This window comes from Schistocerca gregaria, chromosome 9 (genome assembly GCF_023897955.1).
Source record: "Schistocerca gregaria isolate iqSchGreg1 chromosome 9, iqSchGreg1.2, whole genome shotgun sequence".
Lineage (NCBI taxonomy): Eukaryota > Metazoa > Arthropoda > Insecta > Orthoptera > Acrididae > Schistocerca > Schistocerca gregaria.
In genome coordinates, this window is record NC_064928.1 from 247,795,061 (window position 1) to 247,819,773 (window position 24,713).

The 24,713-nt window shown below is 44.4% G+C and overlaps 1 protein-coding gene across 7 annotated transcripts in view; it reads left to right on the forward strand.

Moving 5' to 3' along the window:
• The window catches only part of LOC126292223 (G-protein coupled receptor moody), a 1,247,805-nt gene that overhangs the window by 1,167,993 nt on the left and 55,099 nt on the right, over positions 1 to 24,713 (forward strand). For all 7 annotated transcript variants that reach the window (XM_049986090.1, XM_049986094.1, XM_049986089.1 and 4 more), the window contains exons 3-4: positions 18,046 to 18,256; positions 21,067 to 21,220. In XM_049986090.1, coding sequence (XP_049842047.1) covers positions 18,046 to 18,256; positions 21,067 to 21,220 — 365 coding nt within the window. The remainder of the gene's footprint in view (positions 1 to 18,045; positions 18,257 to 21,066; positions 21,221 to 24,713) is intronic.

A 24,713-nucleotide genomic window follows, 5' to 3' on the forward strand; every position in this document is an offset into this window, starting at 1 on the left:
GTTTACCGAAACTCATGCAGGCAATGCGTCCTGGTTCACAAGTTGCAAAACACATTCATTGTGGCTGAACAAAAGTAGCTGGAATCATAAATAATGTAATAGGCAAGGCAATTTTCGTGAAACTAATTGACGACTTACATTTATTTCTCTTGACCTGAATCAACAGGTATGGGTTGCATGAGCCATTTTTGTTTGGCAGTACGCGTTTTGAGTGAAGGAGACGAAAAAACTGATGCCTTTCTAAGACTGATTCCACGCACTGATGCTAATAGTGGTACATTACACCAGGAGATTATCAAGTTCTTCTTTTAGTTTGTTTTTGGGGAAGGAGACCAGACAGCAAGGTCATCGGTCTCATCGGATTAGGGAAGGAAGTCGGCCGTGCCCTTTCAGAGGAACCATCCCGGCATTTGCCTGGAGTGATTTAGGGAAATCACGGAAAACCTAAATCTGGATCACCGGACGCGGGATTGAACCGTCGTCATCCCGAATGCGAGTCCAGTGTCTAACCACTGCGCCACCTCGCTCGGTCAAGTTCTTCTGTGACAATAATACTCTTTACAAAGAGAATGATTGGTTTCGCGGCGAATGGGGCGCTATTTTATGGGCCCATCATTCCTTATCCGCTTTGTTGAAGCATTCCGGAAGTGCTCATGATGAAATGCATTTGCGCTTCCACGCTCATGTAACCCTTCCTAGAGGCGTAGAGGACCAAGCGAGGGAGGTGTGTGATTATTTCGAGTGTAGCTACAAACGTATTGGTAAACTGAAGGAGTTTCAGAAGGGAACAGAACAGAAGCGCCGGATAATTCTCGTTACTCCTGGAGCTGTGGAGAAAGTTGGCTCCAGAAGCCGCCGCCAATTCCAGGGCTGTCAAACTTCCGTCTCCGCACCTCTGATAAAGTGACTAGGGGACTGCCCCCCTCCAACTCTGCCCCCCCCTGGCAGCGCGCTTCAGCTTGCTCGCCGTCTGCCCGATCCCCTTCATCTGCTTCCTCCCGTTCACGCTGTTCCACTCCAACGAGACGAAGAACAAGCAGTTTGGTCTCTCACAACCTCTGTTTGTTTTCGCAGTAGTGCCCATGTACAATATTTTCCCGGTGTTCAGTAGCCTCACTTTTGAGTTAAAACTCGAGCTTTCGCAGGTGCTCCGCATCAGCTTCATCATGTGGTGACTGAACCGTGGGAATCGATGTCTGTCTCGTGTGCGAATACCTCAACAGTTGGTCGTGGTGGTGGTCGTCCAGTGGTAAAGTGCGGGCCTGGAAACAGAAAGGTTATGGAATCGAATCTCAGTGAGACCGTGGGATATTTCAGCGTACCTTTAACCTAGACTTCATCTTTCAACTTTGTGAGGATTCGCCAGGGTAGTTCGGTTTCCAAGATGAACTGTAGGTGCCATTTCACTGTAGGACTGTTGGGATAAGTTAGGCACACGCAAGCCACGAAGTGGCCTATTTACGAAATTGCTCGAGGCCATTGATACACAAGTAATTTCTTTTCTTCTCAAGTCTTAACTTAGACGCATTAAACAGTTAACACAGCGAACGCTATAACGTGAACTGCATCCATTTTGAATTCCCCGGTTAGGGTTAACAACATGCGACTGGTTGATTATTACGGTCTGAGATTTGCCTGTTTCTTAAATTGAAATAAGTATGTTTCTTCATGCCAGGGCAGAGATGGTGGTCAGTTGGGGCTACATCTCGGCTGTAGGGTGGGTGTTGTTTGACAATAACCCTCCAAATTTTGCGATGAGCTCGTTGGTGGATTAAACGGCGTGCGGTCAAGCGTTATCCTGATGCAAACGCACCACCTTGGACAGCATACCCCTCCTCTTGTTTCGAATTGCACGGCCAAATTTTTGCAGTGTCTCGCAGTATCCGGCAGCGTTGATTGGTGTACCGGTGGGCAGGAACTCGCACAACTTCGCGTCCCGAAACACTGTTCCCATCACTTTGCGTTTGCTTGAATTTTCGCAATCTCGGCGACTCTGGGTCCTTCCATTGTTTGGACTGTTCTTTGGTTTCGGGTGTGCGGTAGTGCTCTCAAGCCTCGTCTCCAGTGACGATGGAGTAGAGGGATTCCTCACCATGAGTTCCGCGATCTTGAAGTAGTTCTTGGGCCGCTTCAACTCGTTGACGTTTGTGCTCTTCGGTCAACATTCTTGGCACCCACCTCGCACAAACCTAGGAATACCCTAGATGCTCTGTCAAAATCTTATCAACAGTGGTTTTGCTGACATCAGGGACCATTGCGGAGAGCTCACGAGCCGTCGCTCATCGAGCTGAAAACACTTTTGCGATTGTTTCGTCAGAAACAGATGGTCGTCCGGAACGCTCCTCATCATCGACGTCAGTTCTTGAACTCCCTGCACCATTTGCGCACGTGTCGTACGCTCATACACTTGTCTCCATAGATATCGCAAAGCTGGGTATGGATTTCTGCCGGTGTAATGTTTGTTTTGCAGACAGGAAACGGATCACCGAGCGCAGCTCACTCCTGGCGGATGAAGCGAGGGGGAGATCCATCATGTACGGCTGCCAGCCAAGACTGAGCTATGCAGGCAGGGAGGGGATTTGGAGTGGGGGTACAAAGGTGCACTATAGAATCGCGGGATCCACCGTAACAGCGCTTTTCAGGACTGTAGCGCCATGGGAACCTTATTTTACGGACAACACTCGTATCTTCATGGAGTGCATATTGAACAGCATTCCATGCCCGACGGCTATAGTGTTTTCACTGCCTAGATGGTGGCTATATCCTTTGCTCTGGGGCACATCCGTTCATGCCCTGGTGAGTCGTTTCTTCTGTGTGCTGACTCCTTGAGCAGCCTACAGGCTATCGACCAGTCGGAATGGCATAACAGTACACACGAAAAACTGCATTTCATTAAGGAGATTACGAATGTGTGGAAGCCTTCCATGCGGTCCTCTCGCAGGGACTCAGTTGTCCTCTGCCGGCTCCGCATTGGCCATACGTGGCTAACGCACGGTCACCTCCTCCGTCGTTAGGACCCACCTCGGTCCCAAATGACAGTCGCCCACCTCTTGCTGGACTACCCACTTTTAGCCGCTTTGCGGCGGATTTTTAACTTTCCCAGCTCCCTACCTTCGGTGTTGGGTGACAATGCCTCAACAGCAGCTTTAGCGTTACGTTTTATTCGTCAGGGTGAGTTTTATCATTTTAGCGCATGTCTTTTGTCCCTCTGTGTCCTCCACGCTAGTGATTTCAGGGTGGATATTTTAATGTGTTGCAGAATGGCTGGTTTCTCCTTTTTATTCTCATGGTCAGCCAGTCATGGTAATCTGCTCTCTTGTTTTGATCTCTTCTTTGTTTCTGGCGTCTAAGTGTGGTATACTTGTTCGATTTTGTCCATTTTTGTGTTTGCTGCCCTTCTGTTATTCTTGTGGTTTTCTCCTTTCTTCCAGCTGTGTTTTGTATGTCTCAATTATTTTACTCCCACCCTTGTGGAATTATTTTAATCCGAACGATGGACTGATGACCTTGCAGTTTGTTCCCTCCCCCTCTCTTTTAAACCAACGAATCAATTATACCATATGCTCTTCTGATTTTATGTATCCTTCCCTCTACAGCAGCCTCTTCCAAACTATTTACTTGGATTAACTTTCCAAGATATCTAGATTTTTTCATCTTTCCAATTTGGCTAATTGCTCTTTCCAGAACTGTCGGTGTTTTTTTCAAAGCTTGTTAAACAGTAGTTTTTTGCTGCAGGAATTCTTAAGCCTATCCCATTACCTATTTCTTCTAAAAGAATAATTTGTGTTATTGTGGATGTCGCATTTTTCAAAAACTACAGCAAACTCATTTGCAAATGTGTGCCAGTTTTTTTTTCTTCCTCTTCGGATCATTGTTGTTGAAATCTCACATTCATTGAGTTCTTTCATACCAAAATCCCCCGGTTTTCGTTGTTGCTTCTTAAGCACCATTTTACAGCATAGATAGCCAGCAATGAGAGAACATATCCCACAAAAAAACTGAAATGAAAACAAAACAATACCCAAAATAAAGCAGTCGGTCCTGTAACGTGCCTGGCTCGGCAATCACTGTATGAGTAAGATTTCTGCAAGCTTCAGCTGCTCCCAATGTAGGTGTCAGCACACACCACAGGCCATTCCATTCCTGCAGCCTGGAGAAGAAACTTGTTGACCAGTTGGGCGCTGTGTGCTGGTGCATTGTCATCATGGAAAAGGGAACTGCCGCAAGAATGTCGAATGCAGAGCTGGTCAAGTGATCGTAGGCGCCTGTTTCTATTCCGTCGGTAGCGGCGAGACGTGTCCCACAACCGCACACGGCACCAGTTGGCCCAAAATGTGTGTGACCCACTTCGTTGCCAGACCGGTGCGACTGCTTAAAGCTGAGACGTTCGTAACTACCGGGCTTGTGACCACACTTTTCTGTGACTAGCACCAGACGCCGCACAGATCCTGTACTCTTCGGTGAAGGGAAGCTGACGCTTTCGATACAGGTACCAGTTCAGGTGTTCACGTAGCAAACTTGTTCGAGCACGACGGTGCTGCGGGGTTTCTACTGTTGTTCACAACGATCGCCTGAAGGTCGATTGTGTTGGGGCGGTCGCGTAATGTCTTTCTTGACACAGAACTTCCATTTGCCTCCCAAGAAAGGGAGTTCACAGTAGTATTCTCACTGACGAATTTATGAGCCGTAATCTGCAACCAGGACATGAAGTTGTTGAACGCAGGCCACTGCAATGATTCAAATCTGCAGTGCTTTGTGTCTCGCATGTAACGTTGTTTCTGGGATGGCTGGCTGGGTGTTAAAATGGCTCTGAGCACTATGGGACTTAATATCTGAGGTAATCAGTCCCTTAGAACTTAAGCCTAGCTAACCTAAGGACATCACACACATCCATGCCCGAGACAGGATTCGAACGTGCGACCGTAGCAGTCGCGCGGTTCCGGACTGAAGCGCCTAGAACCGCTCGACCACCGCGGCCGGCCTGCTAGCTGGGTGCTGATGGCAATTCTCTGCCCAAGATAGATGTGGATGCAGGATTAGAAAGGGGTTCGTGGATATAAGAACTTATTTATTGCTGTTTATTTATAATCCTTGGACTTCGGAGCTGCTAAGTATCTCAGCACAGGCGGGAATTGCCAGCTCCCACCCGCGCTGTAGACCCGAAGATACAGGGCTGCCCAAGCATCTGGATGCTCAGATTATGGACAGAGACACGATTCCTGGCGACAGTGGAGATGTACGTCATTAGTGCAACACTGGCCGCCACAGATTGGGCATCACATCGCTGGCCGGCTGGACAACGATGACTCCAGGCCTGGAAGGGTTTCAACACAGCCCCTCGCAGTTGAGTTAGTGAAAGTGTCTGCTTTTGCCCGGCACAGAGAAACGTTCTGGAACAGAAGCAATAACCACAGTGACTGTCGCCATGTAGCACTTGGTCAAACCACAGTGGCTCCCCAAAGGCTGACGCCAGGGCATGAACAAGTGGAACAGTGTCGCGGAAGCGCCTTGCTGTTGCTGAGCGAGCAATAGTTTGTTCCTGGCGCTGCAAGCCCTGCTGCAGTTCATCCCGTCACACACGACAGTAAATAAAAGTCCGAATCGCATCGCTGTGCCATACACGAATGTGGCGGACAACCGTTCTAGCGTCAAGTAAACTGGCAATGTGCGCATCTAATTAGCCCGAAATTACCATTCGGGTCACATAGTCTGAACAGTGTACAAAATATGAATTGTCCACAAGTAGGCAGAAATACCCATTATTGTATGACTACATGATTGGAGAATAATTGTTGGAAACAGCCGAATCTATAAAGTATCTGCGAGAAGGCATGTGGAACGATTTAACGTAGAACGAACACATTAAACTAACCACAGGTCAGGCAGATGCCAAACCAAGATTTATTGGAAGAATTCTCAAGAAATGTAGTCCATCAACAAAGGAAGCAGCTACAAAGAACTCTAACGTGACTACGAAGGCTTTCCCGGCGTAATAATTGATAATATTCTTCTCGGGTATCCAGCCGGATCATAACGTCTTCATGACACAATATTTTCGCGGTCCAACTGGCCGCCAGCTTCAGGTGAGAGTGCTGGTGCACGATCTCGCCGGAACTGACTTCCCAGCGCAAGCGACGGCCCCTATATAGGCCGCAGAAGACCCACAACGCGTGCTCGAGAAGGTGCCGTAACCGCCCTCTAGCGCAGTAGACATACCCCGCCGCCAGTGATGGAAAGAGGCAAAATCGAGATATCGCTGTCAGAAATTAAAAAATAATAAAAAGAAATAAAAATTTTATTCCGACGATAGAACCACAGACCGTTGTTTTTTTTTTTTAATGTCAGATAACACTGGGTCCCAAGTCTTACTTAAAAGAAAACCCTTGTCTCTATTAATAAGATTGTCAGATAACCGAATCTCTATGGATTCTTTTAAAATACAGTCTCAATAGCGAGATGCAGGGGCAACCATTTGTGTCTCGTCATATAGCATTCTGTGTCCCTCGGTGAGACAGTGTTCCGCCACTGCAGACTTCTCAGGTTGAAGCAGCCGTGTGTGCCGCTGATGCTCAACACATCGCTCCTGAATGGTCCGAGTTGTCTGACCAATATAAGTCTTTCCACAGTGGCAAGGGATCTTGTACACACCGGGCTTCCTCAGAGCCAAGGAGCGCTCTAATCTTGGCTCGCGGACGAAAAATACTTTTGATGTGATATCTTTTCAGAATCCTTCCTATCTTCGAGGAAATGCTCCCAGCAAAAGGCAGAAAAGCTACCGATTTGCAGGTATCTTCTGGTGGTTCAGGCGAAGGTCCAAACTGGAAAGCACGACGGATCTGTTTATCTGTATAGCCATTCTGCTTGAACACAATCTTAAGATGGTCCATTTCTTGTGTCAAGCTTTCTCCATCTGAAATGGCATAAGCTCTTCTCGCCAACGTCCGCAGGACCCCCGTACGCTGGAACGATGGATGACAGCTAGAAGCATGTAAGTAACGGTCCGTGTGCGTAGGCTTTCGATAAACGCTGTGTCCCAGTGTCCCATCATCCTTTCTGTACACCAGAACATTATTATTTTTTAATTTCTGACAGCGATATCTCGATTTCGACGGTTACGGCACCTTCTCGCGCACGCGTTGTGGGTCTTCTGCGGCCTATACAGGGGCCGCCGCTTGCGCTGGGAAGTCAGTTCCGGCGAGATCGTGCACCAGCACTCTCACCTGAAGATGGCGGCCAGTTGGACCGCGGAAATATTGTGTCATGAAGACGTTATGATCCGGCTGGATACCCGAGAAGAATATTACAAAGAACTCATTTGACCTTTTCTAAATCCAACTGGTCATCATGTAACGCGTCTTCAACTTTGTTTTCCGTTCTTCTCTATATTATTCTTGTCAGTAGCATGGATACATGAGCCTGTTGTGTGAGAAATCTCGTACTTCCCGTCTCTTCAATCTTTAGAATTGTATGGATGATATCTTTCCGAAAGTTAGATGATATGTCGCCAGAATCACACATCAACACACCAAAGTGAATAGTCCTTTTGTTGCCACTTCTCGCAGTGATTTTAGAAATTCCGACGGAATACTATCTATCTTTTCTGCCTTATCTGATCTTAAGTCCTCCAAAGATCTTTCAAATTCTGGTTATAATGCTAGATCCTCTATCTCGTCATTGTCGACTTCTGATTCTTAACTACGGCTATTTTAGTGTAGCGATATCGGTGGTTCACGTGTTTGTTGCCGAATGTTTAGTTTCCGCTTTCCTGTCTTATGTATAATGGACAGGCCCCTCCGTGGTAACATACGCTTACTCCGACTGGTAGCTACGAGTTTGGAATGTGCTCAGAAAATACCCGCACACAAACTTTTCTTTTCGCTTCGCAATTTCCTAATCTGTCACTTCCTTCCTTCATTCTTTCACGGTTTTCCCTCGCAAGATAATCAATATTTCCCAAACGCAGAGATTACTTACACCGAAGAAAAATGAGAGAGGTGTATTCTCGTCTATTTCTGCCTCCCCCTTCCCTTCCCAATCTCCACCGCGTGCCTTTTGCGGTGCCGCTGGTACCGTTTTGCGAGATTCGGCTGGGGGCTTCTTTGCTTCGCAGCGGACGCGGCACTAAAAGGCCGATAAAAATAAATTCGCTGCCGTCGCCCCGGGGGATAAATCCCCTCAGAGCGCGCTCGCCCTGATTTATGTGTTTTGATGTACTTTTCTGCCCTCGCACCGCCGAAACACTTACTTCCGCCGCGAGCGAAGCCCATCAGTCGGGCTGCGTATACGCTCGCCGGAAACCTATTTCAGATTACGTAGACCTCCTTACCAATAAAACATGCTGCGCTTCTAAATACACATGGCCTGACATAAAAAGTAAAGCGATCTACTTCAAAATTACTGCAGGATAGAAAAGTCAGTTAGGAAGTGGAACGAGCCAGGAGCGCACACACCGACAAACCTACGTGTACTATCTTTTACAAAATTTTATCACACCTAATTGCAGTGGCCAACTTGAAAAACAATAAAGGCCACCAAGGGAAAAAATTACTTTCCTTTATGACATATTCAGTATAAACATGGAACAAGATACAATTCTTTTCTGGAATCCAACTGCTCATAACAGTTCTATCAGGCTTCCCAAAATGGAGTGGGCTGTCTCAGATTCGATAATTATGATACACAGGGAATCACTCTCTTCAGTAATCTAAACCACAAATAAGAAAAAAATTACAACACGTCGCGAAGTGAAACAAGCCACTATATGCTTTACATTCTAAAGGAACGAGTAATGTAACTTGAGAGCCAAGTAGCGGAACTAAAACAAATCTTAAATGGGCGGCACCACTGGATAAAACGCTACCATAAGTAGCTGCATCCTACCAATGTCAGGCATTAAGTACATTCATCACAATATATAGGGCAACAGAACACTGACGTGGAGCAGAATTACTAAGTATATATTTACCTTTAAAACAATTGAATGGAGAAGCACATATCAAGGCAAGGGGCCTGCTGACTTGAACAGAATGCTCTCAAACATCGTGAGACTCTTAAACAGGATCAGTCGGTTTCCTACTTCAATCCAAAACAAAATGAACGTCGTCATCGGTCACAATATCATTTGACCTTTGTTATTGTAGCTCTAGATTTCAGCTAACAATGCACCTATCATGAGCACGTTATAGGTAGTCATCTGCACTCAACGTAACTGTAGTTGTGTGTAATGGAATAATAAGCAACCAGCTGCATAAAATGAAAATTTCTTTACCGGTTTCGGTCACTTAGTGCCATTCTTCACAAGGGTGTACATGAAAATACACCGCAAATAAGAAGTCAGATAAGAATAGTAAAATTGGGGACGAAAAGTTTAAAAAATATTTTAAAAATAGTACATATTGACGACTACCGCATTATTTGCGAGTGTCTGTAGTAAAGTGGATAGAGCAAAATGCCATGGTCCCAAAAAATATATGCAGGAGGAATAAGTAATACAATACTGAATCCATTAACGCCATAAGAGCTCTTAGATGCATCCATGTAAATCAGGGTGGTTGCTAGACACACTGTCCAGTGAGTGCACCAAGGTGGAGGTTCCCTGATGTTTTGCGGTGGCATTATGTGGAGCCGACGTACGCCGCTGGTGGTCATGGAAGGCGCCGTAACGGCTGTACGATACGTCAATGCCATCCTCCGGCCGATAGTGCAACCACATTGGCGAGGCGACTTCCTTCGGTGTAACTACATCGCTTGACTAGAGTGGCCAGCATGTTCTCCAGACATGATCGCTATCAAACATGCCTGGGATAGATTGAAAAGGGCTGTTTATGGACGACGTGACCCACCAACCACTCTGAGCGATCAACCTTGAGGAGTGGGACAATCTGGCCAACAGTGCCTTGATGAATTTGTGGACAGTATGCAACGGCGAATACAGGCATGCATCAGTGCAAGAGGACGTGTTACTGGGCTTTAGAGGAACCAGAGGGTAAAGCAGTCTGGACCACCACCTCTGAATGTCTCGCTGTACGGTGGAGCAATAAAAAGGGCGGAAATGATGTTTATGTTGATCTCTATTCCAATTTATTACAGATTTCGGAACAGAGGTGATGCAAAACCTTTTTTTATGTGTGTATAATAGAAAAAAATGGCTGAAGGAGTAAGTGCAATCATTGAAACGCAGAGACAGTAAAAATATTCATACTACTGGTGTAACTTTCAGACCTTTGTTGGTCGTTCGCTCAGACTTTCGTTCGGCTGAAAAAACTGACGGAACGAAAAAACAATCGACTGTCCCATCAGTACATTAACTTCTCCAGTCGCTACTGACTGTCCGTACGTTGAGTACTTGGATGTGCTACAGTGTTTGTGTGCCTTAGTAATGCCTGCAGGGCCAGGAAGCGGAGACACACACACTGGGCTCAGTGACACTGTGGGCGACGCCCCTGACCGCAGAGCTGCGGTTCGCCATATTTCAGATCCCCCACTGTCTGGGCTGGGCTGGCCTGGCCACGACCGCAGGCAGCACAGAAGGGCCAAGGGCTGCGCAACTGACCTGCCCACCTTCTGCCGCCATGTCCCAGCATCGCTACACTCTCGCCAACTTTGCTCTAAGCGTTAGTTGGGATTTTTCATATGCCCCCTGGCAATAAGATACTGTCTCACCCCTAACGAGGCATTCGTCATATTATGCATTGTTTAATTACGCCACAATACGTCTTATAATTGGTATACAACCCAAGATTTATAAACAGTTACGACACGAATAGTATTAAATCAATTTTTCCGTCGGTACCTGGCAAAAAAATGATAGTATTTTTAATGAGGAAACACTACCGAACGTTCTGCAAAATTATATTTACGAAGTAACGAACCGTCTTTCGTTTTCCTAGGCCATCTTAAGGAAACAAGTGAATACTGCAAACACAGATAAAGTGGTGTGCCACTTACGCAGATATTATTTGAGCAGAAGATAAGAAAATGATAACATACAGAATCTTTACAAACGAAAGCATTACATAGTTGTCACGTAGACATACTTTTTTTAGCTACCATAACTATTTCTAAGTGACAAAAAATGTAATGTTTTCCTTTGTAAACACTCTTTACGTCATCATTTTCATATCTTATGCATAAATAATGTCTGTGTAAATCGCACGTCATTTTATCTGTTTTTGCAACATCATCTGAAAGTGACCTAAGAATCGGAAAGCTGGTTCGTTACTACATAAATACAATTTCGCAGAACGTTAGGAAGCGTTTACGATTTGATAACGTAAATAGTAAACAAATATAAAGAATTATAGGTACGCTTTTTCGGTCACTGTTGTTTATATTTCAACACCACCTCGCGTTTACGTGGCCATGCCATCATCTTCAGATGGATTATGCTGCTTCATTTGCTCCTGACATAACGCACGTGTTGGCTGTCGGGCAACCGCGCTGTGGCAGGCAGGTATGTATCGTCTTGCACTGGCGCAGAAACCTTAACGTTATTTAAAGCACTGTTATGTACTTATGTGAGGTATCTGTACTTTCTGGATGTCTAGGCGAATACATTTGCTGTATGCTGCCTTAGTGAACTCCACTTGCTTGTCACTAGACGCTGTACATTGTTACAATATTTACCAAGTCTTACATTACAAATAGTCAGGCCATATGGCAAGATTTGCTTCGAAGGTGTGGAGACGCATTAATATTATGAGATCGTAATTCCAACTGTTAGTACAGTACTGTGAAGTTAAATACTTCAATTTTTTAAAAATTAAATTGAGCTCTAACTGGATAACCTGGCGGATCTGCTGACTTTGACAGGTATACATCATTACTTAGACTATGTACATGACACTGGATGATGAACTAGGACACGGGCTAGACGGCAGCCGTGACAGGAGTACCCTCCGCCACAAACCGAAAGGTACTCATCTTGCCATATTACCGTTACGGTCCAATGAAGCAGAGGATTTGAACATCAGACTGGGGACAGTGACGACCCTACTTGATGCGCTGTGCAAGGGCGCGTCTTTGGTCCATACCGGAAAGTTGTCAGACGTTGCAGCTGCTCTCACGAAGCTCAGCCTTCCCCGTTGCAGCCCTCCCAACAAGAATTTAAAAAAATACCTGGCGTTTCGGGGAAATGAAGCAGGCTAATTTGTGTGGCAAAACACAATGACCACTGTTGAGCGAGTCCCTTCACTGTGCCACCAGTTTCGGTCTAAAATACTATCAACAGTACCTTAGCGTACGTATCCATCGTGATTTCGACAATGATCATTCTGTCTCATAATACAGTATTCAAATATGTAAGGTCAAATCTCCTTCTAAGTAATTTCTATCTTCGAAATTTGAGATATGAGCAAAATTATAGCTTGAACATACGCGATGTGTGTCACGGGACAGATCAACTTGGAAAACCGGCATCTGTAAAAACATATACTGACATGGCGTGAAAACATACACACTGTAACAAAAGTTAGGCATGTATCTCTGTTTCCGACCAAATACATTGCTAATACCTAAAATCACTCACCGTGGGCCAATATCCAGGAACAAACGTTCTCAATAAATTGCCAGCTACATTATGAACGTGATTTCAGATAAGGCATGGTTTAAACAGAGTTTGAAAGACTTTTTAATAGGCAACTACTGCTACTCTATAGATGAACATCTTAACAGGGACTGCTTCCAGAATGAGATTTTCTCTCTGCAGCGGAGTGTGCGCTGATGTGAAACTTCCTGGCAGATTAAAACTGTGTGCCGGGCCGAGACTCAAACTCGGGGCCTCGGCCCGGCACACAGTTTTAATCTGCCAGGAAGTTTCTTAACAGGTACTGTTACACCAGCTTAAGTAAAAATGTCTATTAGATTTCAGTTTTGACACCACTCGGTCACAACAGTCAAGATTAGGTATTTTGTTGTATGATGAATTTATTAAAAGTTCATAACTACGTTTCATTCTGACAGTTTATTAATTCTGTAAATATTAGCAGTTCGAATTTACTGAAGTGTATTCACCTATTTTGATAATATCCTGACAAATGATCAGGGTAGTAAGTATTACATGCAAATGTTTTGTGTTACACTTTCTGACATCCAGAATGAGATTTTCACTCTGCAGCGGAGTGTGCGCTGATATGAAACTTGCTGGCAGATTAAAACTGCGTGCCCGACCGAGACTCGAACTCGGGACCTTTGCCTGGCAGAAGTGAAGCTGTGAGTATTGCGTCGGTAGCCCAGATGGTAGAGCACTTGCCCGCGAAAGGCAAAGGTCCCGAGTTCGAGTCTCGGTCGGGCACACAGTTTTAATCTGCCAGAAAGTTTCACTTTCTGACATGTTCCACACCCACGAGAGTCATCTCATTTTTGGGTCTCTGGAACGAAAACTGAATCTAATCTCTAATCCCGATACGTCGAGCAGGTTCGTTGCTGTTGTTACTGTTCCTGTACCGATCGGGAGGTAATCCCTGACGTTTTTTTATAAATATATGCACACAGTTACAATGAGCGCTACCTACAGGTGGAACACACTCGAATGGATTGCAGGTTTCACTTGCGAGTAAAGCAGTAGGGGCACAACAGAGACGTCCGTGGAAGAATAGGACACTCGCGGCCAATGATGGGGTGCGCATCATCACCTTACGCACAGAAGGCTTATCAACGAGGGAAGTTGCTCGATGTGTGCGTCGGAGTTAAAGTGATGCGGTGCGGACATGGACAGGTAGTGTTGAAGACTTAACCGCACAGGCCGTCCTCGTGCGATAGGTGCACAGGACCGTCGATATGAAGGACTTTTCAGTCAAACGAACCGTGAACTGAGTGCTCCAGAACTGAATTCGGCGTCGTAGAAAGCTACTGGACGTCATGTATCGCATCAAAGTGTTGGGAGACGATTGCACGATGCGCATCTACATTCCCGGCTACCACAGTGAGAACCGAGCCGTACACCGCATGATCATGGACTCGGTTACAGATGGAAAACAAATCGTGCAGGACGAACGCCCTCGGATTGACGTCGAAACTTGGATCTGTCTGGACCCTAATAATCTGAGACAGCCCAGTAACTCTGTGTTTCGCACCTGCAACAAGGTGGTGGCGGAGTGATGCTCCGTGGTGCATCACTTCTCGTTTATTGATTGATTGACTGATTGATTTTTATTGCCCCAAAACAAAACATTTACAGGGATGTAAAGCTTGTATAAACAACGTCAATAAATGTACGAACAACAATAAATACACAAATAATTAATCAATGTTAGAAATTATGCTCACAGAAATCTTCCATTGTATAAAAACAATTTTGAATTAATAAAGTTCTTACAAATATGTTAGATTTTTTCAGCTCCAGACTCTCAACTGACTCTGGTAGTTTATTAAATAGCTTTACAGATGTGTGTTTCAAGCTGTTTAGAATTTTGATACATGAGCAGTACTCTTTTCTTACATCATTACATTGTCGTGTGTTATAACTATGTACATCATAATTCAGATCAAAACTAGACCAGTTCTTTTTAATGTACAAGAGACATTGAAATACGTATATACATGGCAAGGTCGTAATACTAAGTTTAATAAATAATTCTCTACAGTGAGTTCTATGTGGTACTTTACATATCAGTCTGACAGCTTTTTCCTGGGCTGCAAATAAGCATTTTGGGGAGCAATTATTTCCCCACATGATCGTCCCATAGTTCAAATGAGAGTGAATACAACTATAATAGACAGAAAGCAAAATTTTCTCATCTACTGTTGCTTGTAATTTTCTGAGCATAAATATTCCTTTATCAATTTTTGGTGTTAAGTAATTCACTTGTGCCTGCCAGCCAAAATTATTTTGCAAAACAATGCCAATAACTTTACAGAAACTGTCTCTAAGGTGATTGTATTGTTATAAGAAATGTTTAATTCCTGTGATTTATTTATGTTCATAGACTATTGGCATTGCACCACTCAGAAAGTATATCTACCTTGAGTGAGGTAAAGTTACTTTCTTATTGTTCATAGTCACTGTAACACTTAAACTGATATCATCTGCATACAAGTAACAGTTTGTAGTATCATCTATTGCATTGCTAGGGAGGTCATTCATATATAATATGAACAAGAGAGGGCCCAAGATTGACCGTTGAGGAACACCACAGTTAACGGGTGAGAAACTAGAATATTGGTTATTGAAGAAAACAGTTTGAGATCTAGTACATAAGTATGACTGAATAATTTTCACAGCAGAGACTGAAAAACCTACAGTTTTTAATTTCAGCAGCAGAGTGTTGTGGCACACAGTGTCAAATGGGGGATGTCTCACTGCTTTCCGTGTAGGGACGAGATTCTGCAATCAACAGAGTGGGACCATATCGCCAACATTTTGGTGACAATTTCGTCTCGATGGAAGATAACTCGTGTGCTCGTCATACTTTTATTGTGAACACGTTCCTCCAGCATGTTAGGATCATCAAGTTGCAGTGGCCCACCTGTTCTCCGGCCAGAAAGCCAACTGAAACGAACTGTTTTCGGACGTTGACAACGCGGCTTATACAGAGTCGCCATTGAAGAGTGGGACAATTTGGTGCAGGGCTGACCTGGTGATCCCGTCGATGGTCTGCCACGACGAATTCAAGCTTATATCCGACCGGAGGAATATTCCACCACGTATTGACGTTGCTCACAACTACTGTCTCGTAGGTTACAGACGATTTTTTCGTCACACAAATTCTTCGAACTAATTTCATTCTGACACGCTACAAATAAATTATACGTATGCCTAAGAGCAAATTTTTGGCTTTCTGTGGCATGAATTTCGAAATAACGGGTTGATGCAAAACTTTTATTGATGTGTGTAAAATGATGTCCACTGTGGCACTCATCATTAGATTTGAAAGAAAGACAATCCAAACGACGACATATCTTGTTATTCGACAGTTTCTGAGTTTAGAAGAAGAAGAAGGTGCTGATTACAGGTTGACCATGAGAACTGTGGTAGGGAAGGCGAATGGCCGACTACGGTCTGTTCGGATTCCTTTAAGAAAATGTGGTTCATCTGTAAAGGAGACCGCATATAGGACGCTAGTGCGATGTATTCTTGAGTACTGTTCAAGTGTTTGGGATCCGTACCAGGTCGGATTAAAGGTGGACATCGAAGCAATTCAGAGGGGGACTAGAAGGTTCGTTACTGGTAGGTTTGAACAACATGCAATTGTCCCGGGAACTCTAATGGGAATGACTGGAGGGAAAGCAACGATCTTTTCGAGGAACACTATTGAGAAAATTCGGAAAATCTGCGTTTGAAGCTGACTGCACAACGATGCGACTGCCGCAAACATACATTCCGCCTGACGACCAGGGACACGAGATACGAGAAATTAGGGCTTATACAGAGGCATATAAACAATCGTTTTTCCCTCGCTGTATTTGCGAGGTATGTGATTCATATCTTTAATTTTGCTCGTATATGACATTTCAAATATATAAATTATTTCAGAATTATGTTTGATCTCACATATTTCTCCAGTCGAGAGAATCTGGCTGTTACCGAAATCACGATACATACTTTCGCCGAGGTGGTGCTTTGTGGCCTGGTAATGATCTTGAGATTTACTTAGCAGTCGTCAGAGTGTTCTCCAACATGAGTTCCGAGGGGGGAGGGGAGGAGGAGGAGGAGGAGGAGGAGGAGGAGGAGGAGGAGGAGGCTTTTTCAAGGCGAGATTTGGAGGGCCACAAGGGAGTTCCTAAGAACTGTCATTAATCTGTGATCATAAAGTGATTGACCTCCTTTGATATCACATGTAATGACAGCAAACGACAAAAGACCGACACAGAGAAAGCAGACCTCTGAAGATGTTCGTGCGGAGCTCCGGGCGAAAGGTCAGAGATGAGATGCAGGAATGCCCATCGCTCCAGTAAGGCCGATATTACACTACCACATTTGTTTGACAAAAAAAAATATGGTGAAATATTCGTAAAAATTTTTTGACAAAGATCTTTGACGTGGCATACAAAGGGGTATTACTGTGTCGTCATATGTTTCGTAAAATTTCAAGATGGTCGACAACAACTCGTTATTACGCGCTGCAATTGCCAGTACCACAATTGCACTGTGTGTGTGTGTGTGTGTGTGTGTGTGTGTGTGTGTGTGTGTGTGTGTTTGGAAAACGCGGCGGGAAAAAAAGGAAACATACTTGGAGGAAGCAATAGGTATTACGTCGACAAAGTAAAAGCATTCAGCAAAATTTGTTACGAGAGTTGCAAATAGAGGACGTCAAGTCATACATGAATTACTTAAAAATGGATGAGAGTGTATTTCAGAATTTGCTCAGTAAAGTATCCTCTAATATTACAAAACAGAATACTTTCTTGAGATATGCTATGTGTGCAGAAGACAGGCCAACTGTGACCCTGCAATTTTTTGATACAGGAGAGAGCTACTGTAGTTTAGAACACAGCACCGGAAGAGCGTACTGCACATTAACCGAAGTAATTCCATATGAAGCGATTTATAAAGCAATGAAGGGGGAATATGTGAAGATGGGCAATAAGAACTATTTTTATTTTTGAATAATAGAATTAGTGTTCCAACAACTACAAAATTAATAAAAAGTACGAAACTCGTGCTCTTTTTAACTTGTGGTATCCAGAGTTTAAAAATTCTTTCTTAGCTTCCCATTCTACTTTATTTTTGAGTGTGACCGCATCCTCTCTTCCGGCTTGCTGAAGAGCTGCCTGGATGTTTCTACATGTAGAAGTGGATGATTGTGGATATGAAGTCGCCTGCAGCGTATTTCCACCTTTCCATCAACACACAATTAATAGCATGCACTCTCCCCCGTGCTTAACCCCCAACCGAGTCGAAGCAAGTTTTTTTTTTAAATAAAGAGAAAAGTTTCGAAGGAGCACACCAACTTTGAAGCCATGTTAACAGACACTATAGAGACATGATATAGCTGCAGTGAACACAAGACGAACGACTCGTACGATCAGATGATCGGCGGGGCCGTCGATTTGCTTTGGCCTCAGCAGAGAGCGCCCCCAACACTGGCTGTGCCCGCGCGTCCGCAGGCTGTACCGGCGGCGCTGGCTGGCGCTGATGGTGGCGTCCACGTGGCTGCTGGGCTTCGGCGCGCTGGTGCCCACGTGGCTCGGCGTCTGGGGCCGCTTCGGTCTTGACGACAAGGTGGGCTCGTGCACCATCCTGCACGACCACAACGAGCGCACGCCCAAGGAGTTCCTCTTCATCGTCGCCTTCGTCATCCCCTGCATCGTCATCGTCGTAAGTACTTGTCTACTGCGTGGTCTCTACTCTGTAAAGGAAGTTCAGTCAATACAGACTACGTAATTAACTTTGTGTCCTCTCCCTCCACCATCTCTCTTCTTTCCCCCCTAACTCTTTCCTCCCCCTTTTCCCTTTTCTTCCCCATTTTCCTCTTCAGTCTCATCTCTTCTGCTTTTTTCCCTACTTTCTACACCTCATCTTCTTCGTCCTTCTCCTCTTCGTTGGCAGTACTTCGGAACACGCCACAGCTGCCAGATTGAAATATACCTCTTCTTCTTTGTGCATATATTAGACATCTGCCTTTTACACCTCCTCCGTTTAAACTATATCTTTCCACCTTTTCCTCAGTCTTCTTAAATATCGTCTGCCCACTAGGAAATACTCGTCATTAATTTCGGTATTCTGACGCTTTCCATTCTTTTGACATGGCCTTTCCAGTTGATTGTGCATTTCCTAATCTGCTTAGTGATTCTTTTCTGTCCGAGTTCCTCTCTGATGTCAGCATTCCACCTTTCCTAAAGCCCGTTTTCTTCTCTAGCAAAATATTTTCAATTCGTTGTTGTCTTCCGACCGCGGTGGCCGTGCGGTTCTAGGCGCTTCAGTCCGGAACCATGCGACTACTACTGTCGCAGGTTCGAATCCTGCCTCGGACATGGATATGTGTGATGTACTTAGATTAGTTAGGTTTAAGTAGTTCTAAGTTCTAGCGGATTGATAACCTCAGATGGTTAGTCCCATAGTGCTCAGAGCCATTTGAACCTAGTTGTCTCTGTATTACCATTTAAGAATAAACTTACCCCATGTTTGGCAGAGAGATGCCCCTAAAATTTTCGCAGTTACTTCATGCTCCTTTCCTGTAAATGGGGAATACTTAAGCTAATTTCCAGCCTTCTGGAATTATCTTACTTGTCCAACTTCCGCTAATATAGTTGCGAAGACTGTATTTCATTGTGGAAGATGCATATTCAATCAGGTCCGTGCTAGTTCCATCACTGTCGTATGTGTTTCTATTTTTTGTCGCCGCGCGGGATTAGCCGAGCGGTCTGGGGCGCTGCAGTCATAGACTGTGCGGCTGCTCCCGGCGGAGGTTCGAGTCCTCCCTCGGGCATGGGTGTGGGTGCGTTTGCCCTTAGGATAATTTAGGTGAAGTAGTGTGTAAGCTAAGGGACTGATGACCTTAGGAGCTGAGTCCCATAAGATTTCACACACATTTGAACATTATTTTTTGTCGTACATTTCGCGTCTTAGGAGTCCATTTCTATTCCGTCTACTGCTATCCCTCTTCGACTCCTCCGCGCACATCATTTTCATTTTGAGCTTTATTTGTATCGTCTCCTGTTGCCCAAAGTTTGTGATTGTAGTCCAGCCATTGCGACTCATTTATCACTTCTATTCAAGATCAGTATTTTACAGGCAAATTCGTAGAGATCATTTTCTACTGCCTAAATGATATACCGGCTTTCTTGATTAATTTACCAACATAGTTCTTGAGATAATTTTCACATTCTTCTCTATTTTCAGTTATCCTCTTGCTTATCAGTTTCAAAATCTGCCTCTTTTTCTCCTCTTTGTCAAACTATTTACGTCCCCATTCTAATCTTTGTTTTTAACTTGGATGTCCTAGACCATCTGCAGCTGCCTGCTCTGTAACAGTTTTAATGATTTCCCAGTCCTCCAAACCTCGACTTTCTTGTGTTTTATCACACAGTGTATTGAGTATGTTCCCATAATCGTTCCTTCTGGGATTTTATTTTAATACATATTTTTTTTTCCATTTACAGTACTCATGGCTTTTAGAAGCATTGTCCTTCGTCCGTCTTGTTTTAACATGTCTCACTGCCATTAACAAATAATTATCTGCATTCAGTTCACCCAACCCGCCCCCCGCCTACTGTCACATCTGTGCATGTTATGTGCAATTTTTTTATGATTGCCAAAAAAGTGAGTCATCTTATCGACTGTTGTTCTCTTTCAGCCCAGGTCATTCAGTCTATCACCTTACATCGGAAAAATTTATTTATTGTAAATGAGAAGTCTCGTGGTAATATGCATTTTCTATTTCTATTTTCCTTTCCATTGTTTCCTATATTATAGAGGTGCAGATATTGTGATCATTTATTTCTTAATAGTTTTGTACCCAGTTCTGTGTGTTAGTTGGTTTTTCCTGTTTTCTCTTACGCGTCCAATACTCACATTATTTACTGTCTGATTGTAACAGCACTGTTAAGTGGACCACACCTTTCAGAACAGACAATTGTTTCCACACTTCAGTACCTAACTTGTTGCCCAGGGGCCCGCAAATCGTGGTCGTGCGGTAGCGTTCTCGCTTCCCGCGCCCGGCTTCCCGGGTTTGATTCCCGGCGGGGTTAGGGATTTTCTCTGCCTCGTGATGACTGGGTGTTGTCCTTACGTTAGTTAGGTTTAAGTTCTAAGGGACTGATGACCATAGATGATAAGTCCCATAGTGCTCAGAGCCATTTGAACCAGTCTCCTTATACTCTGCGAATGAAGTAAATACAGATGTAAAGTTGTTCAGTCGTCAACAAGGGTGTGTCCGGTCATACCCTGAAGATCCTGCACATTTTCAGCTGGGACGTTTCCAACTCTGGCGCCCATGGTCTCCTACACTTCTGACAAAGTCATTTTTATTTTGGGTGTTGACTGTCTCCTGCAACAGGTCGTAGTAGTTCTCCGAATCGGCACCGCACCTTAAACTGCCATGCCAGGGTGGATACAACCGTTTCCTTCCTCATCCTGTCCTGTAATGAAGTCGTGTCTTATTCCTCCTTGCTCGATTGTGCCCGCAGGTGTGCTACGCGCGCATCTTCTACATCGTGCGCAAGACGGCGCTCAAGTCGCGCGGCCCCCGCGGGGGCGGTTCCAGCGTGGCAGCCGCCTCCGCCAACAGCGGGGGCGGCACCGCCGCCTCCAGGAAGGCCGACGCCGCGCTCTCCTCCTCCGGTAAGTCGCCCCCACAGTCTCGAGCCTCAGATCGTCCTCCGGCTAACTCTACGAATGTTTGGATAACAGAGCTCAGTTCATATTTCTTGCATATTACACTGAACTGCTGACGCAACTTTTCACTTTACAGTAACAAAGAAATTTCCTCCAGTCCATAATGTACTTTAAATAAGTAAAGTACCTCAGTCGTCACTGCTTTCCTTCACGTAATGCTGCGCTTTGACTTAATATGGGATTAAGTACAATGACGTGCAGAACTTGAGGACAACGGCAATTTCCGTATGATCTGTCACCGCCAATTTACGCAGCTCGATAAAACTTGAGCTATGCCCAGAAATAACAGCTACGGCATAGAAGGAAAGATAACTCAGGGAAATACGCAATAAGACTATTAGAAATCACACTTACGGCAAGTTGAAAAACAGAGGCAGATATATACGTGCGTATGATAAACCCCTTCCCTCAAAAATATCTCTCCTTCATACCTCCTCTGTGCTACCACAGATGTGACAATGATCTCACTTGTACTGAGACAGCAGGACACCCGAGACGCCAATTTACTTTCACTGCCGAAGTTCTAACCAATTTTCACCAATGGGCAGTCTTCTACAATTGTCCCCTGCGCAGAAAACAACACCGAGTTCGTGAATCAGTTATCTTGAAGCTCTACTAAATTCTTAAGTGAGCAACTGGTACGATGTGAATAATTAAATGTGCGACTAGTTTGTTTATATTAGACGCCACTCGCTTTTTGTGGGCCGAACCCGATAAACTGCACAATTACATTCCACTATAGAGTCACAAATAATTTTCATTCTTGAACAAAATAATGAACTGCGTGATTACTCTGCTATTCACATTAAAGTGCCTGGCAGAGGGTTCAGTGAACCACCTTTAAGCTGTCTCTCGACCGTTCCATTCTCGAACGGCACGCGGGAAAACGAGCACTTACATTTTTCTATGCGAGCCCTGATTTCTCTTATTTTATCGTGATCATCATTTCTCCCTATGTAGGTGGGTGACAACAGAATGTTTTCGTAGTCGGAGGAGAAAACTGGTGATTGAAATTTCATGAGGAGATCCCGTCGCAACGAAAAACGCCTTTGTTTTAATGACTGTCACTCCAATTCACGTATCCTGTCTGTGACACTATCTCCCCTATTTCGCAATAATACAAAACGATCTGCCTTTCTTTGTACTTTTTCGATGTCATCCGACAGTCCCACCTGATACGGGTCCCACACCGCTCAGCAGTACTCCAGAATAGGGCGGACAAGCGTGGCGTAAGCAGTCTCTTTAGTAGACCTGTTGCACCTTCTAAGTGTTCTGCCAATGAATCGCACCACCCACAATATTATCTATGTGCTCGTTCCAGTATAGGTTATTCGTAATTGTAATCCCTAAGTATTTACCTGAATCTACAGTCTTCAGATTTGTGTGATTCATCGCGTAATCGAAATTTAGTTGATTTCTTTTAGTACTCACGTGAATAACTTCTCACTTTTCCTTATTCAGGGTCAATTACCACTTTTCGCACCATACAGATATTGTATCTAAATCATTGTGCATGTGGTTTTGATCATCTGATGACTTTACAAGACTGTAAATGACAGCATCATCTGTAAACAATCTAAGACGGCTACTCAGATTGTCTCCTATGTCGTTAATATAGATCAGGAAGAACAGAGAGCCTATAACACTTTCTTGGGGAACGCCGGTAATACTTCAGTTTTACTCGATGACTTTCCGTCTATTACTACGAACTGTGATCTTTCTGACAGGAAATCACGAATCCAGTCGCACAACTGCGTAGGCACGCAGTTTGGTTAGATGACACTTGCGGGGATCGGTTTCGAAAGCCTTGTGGAAATCTAAAAATATGGAATCAATTTGACATCCCCTGTCGATAGTACTAATTACTTCATGAGTGTAAAGAGCTAGTTGTGTTTCACAAGGACGATATTTTCTGAAACCGTGCTGACTATGTGTCAATAAATCGTTTTCTTTGAGGTACTTCATAATGTTCGAATACAATATATGTTCCAAAACCCTACCGCAAACCGACGTTAGTGATATAGGCCTGTAATTCAGCGGGTTACTCCTACTTCCCTTTTTGGGTATTGGTGTGACTTGAGCTATTTTCCCGTTTTTTGGTACGGATCTTTCTGTGAGAGAGTGGTTGTATATAATTACTAAATATGGACCTATTTTATCAGCATACTCTGAGAGGAACCTGACTGGTATTGAATCTGGACCGGAGGCCTTGCCTTTATCAAGCGATTTAAGCTGCTTCGTTACTCCGAGGATATCTGCTTCTATGTTTCTCATCTTGGCAGATGTTCTTGATTGGAATTCAGGAATATTTACTTCGTCATCCTTGGTGAAGGAGTTTCGGAAAACCGTGTTTAATAACTCTGCTTTAGTGGCACCGTCATCAGTGACTTCACCGTTGTTATCGCGCAGTGAAGGTATTGATTGCGTCTTGCCACTGATGTGCTTTATGTATGACCAGAATGTCTTTGGGTTTTCTGCCAGATTTCGAGACATAATTTCCCTAATTACTATCACACTGTTCTCAACTACATGTCCAAATAACTTAATCCGATGCCGGCCGCGGCAGAAAACATGTCTGTCCTCCGAAGTGCCGAACCACTTTGCCCGCCATAAGGTTAGCCGCGAACCGAAGACCAGCGAAGTGCATCGTCTGCCTTTTCGTTTAGCTGTTATTTGTTATTCTGCTGGTTATTAATACTTGAGAAATGATAGAATGATAGCGAGAGATGCTTTAAATTGAAATGTAAGTAAATACGCTGTTTAGTTTGTCTAATATTAATAACAGAGGATTAGCATTTTGGCGCGCAACTACCGAACGCAGCAGCCAATCGCGGAGAAGGACCACAATTTCGGCGGTCTTTCTCACGATACCCGTGCCGAACAAGCCATGCATCGTCGGTACCTCACACCACATTACGTCAACTTGCCACTGCTGTATTCTCAGCTGCTCTAAGAAGAGCTTCTATGTAGTCGAATATGGTGGCTATAAGCCCAGAAATATTACGCACTGAAGCAACCGCTTTTTATGGTGGCCTCCTGGACATTCCAAAAGGCAGGATGTGGTTCTTAATAGTGTTTGTGATCACCGCGGAGCCCAGCGCATGCTCTGCAACGTATTCCCATACCGACCACATGGTTGGTAAGAGTTACGTTTCTCCAACAGTGCTGTTGAGTTTTCGTTGGTACACGTAGACGTGTTTCAACACGCATCGCACACGTGGTCAGTGACATTTAAGTCGAGGTAATGGTTAGGCCAGCCCATTCGCTCGATGAAAGATCCGTGCCCAAAGACTGGAAGGTTGCACACAAAGATAGTAGGAATAATCCACCAAACTACAGAGCCATATCATTAACGTCGATCTGCAGCAGGATTTTGGATGTTGTGTACCTCGAGGAGAACAGTCTATTGACACACGGATTTAGAAAACATCGCTCTTGT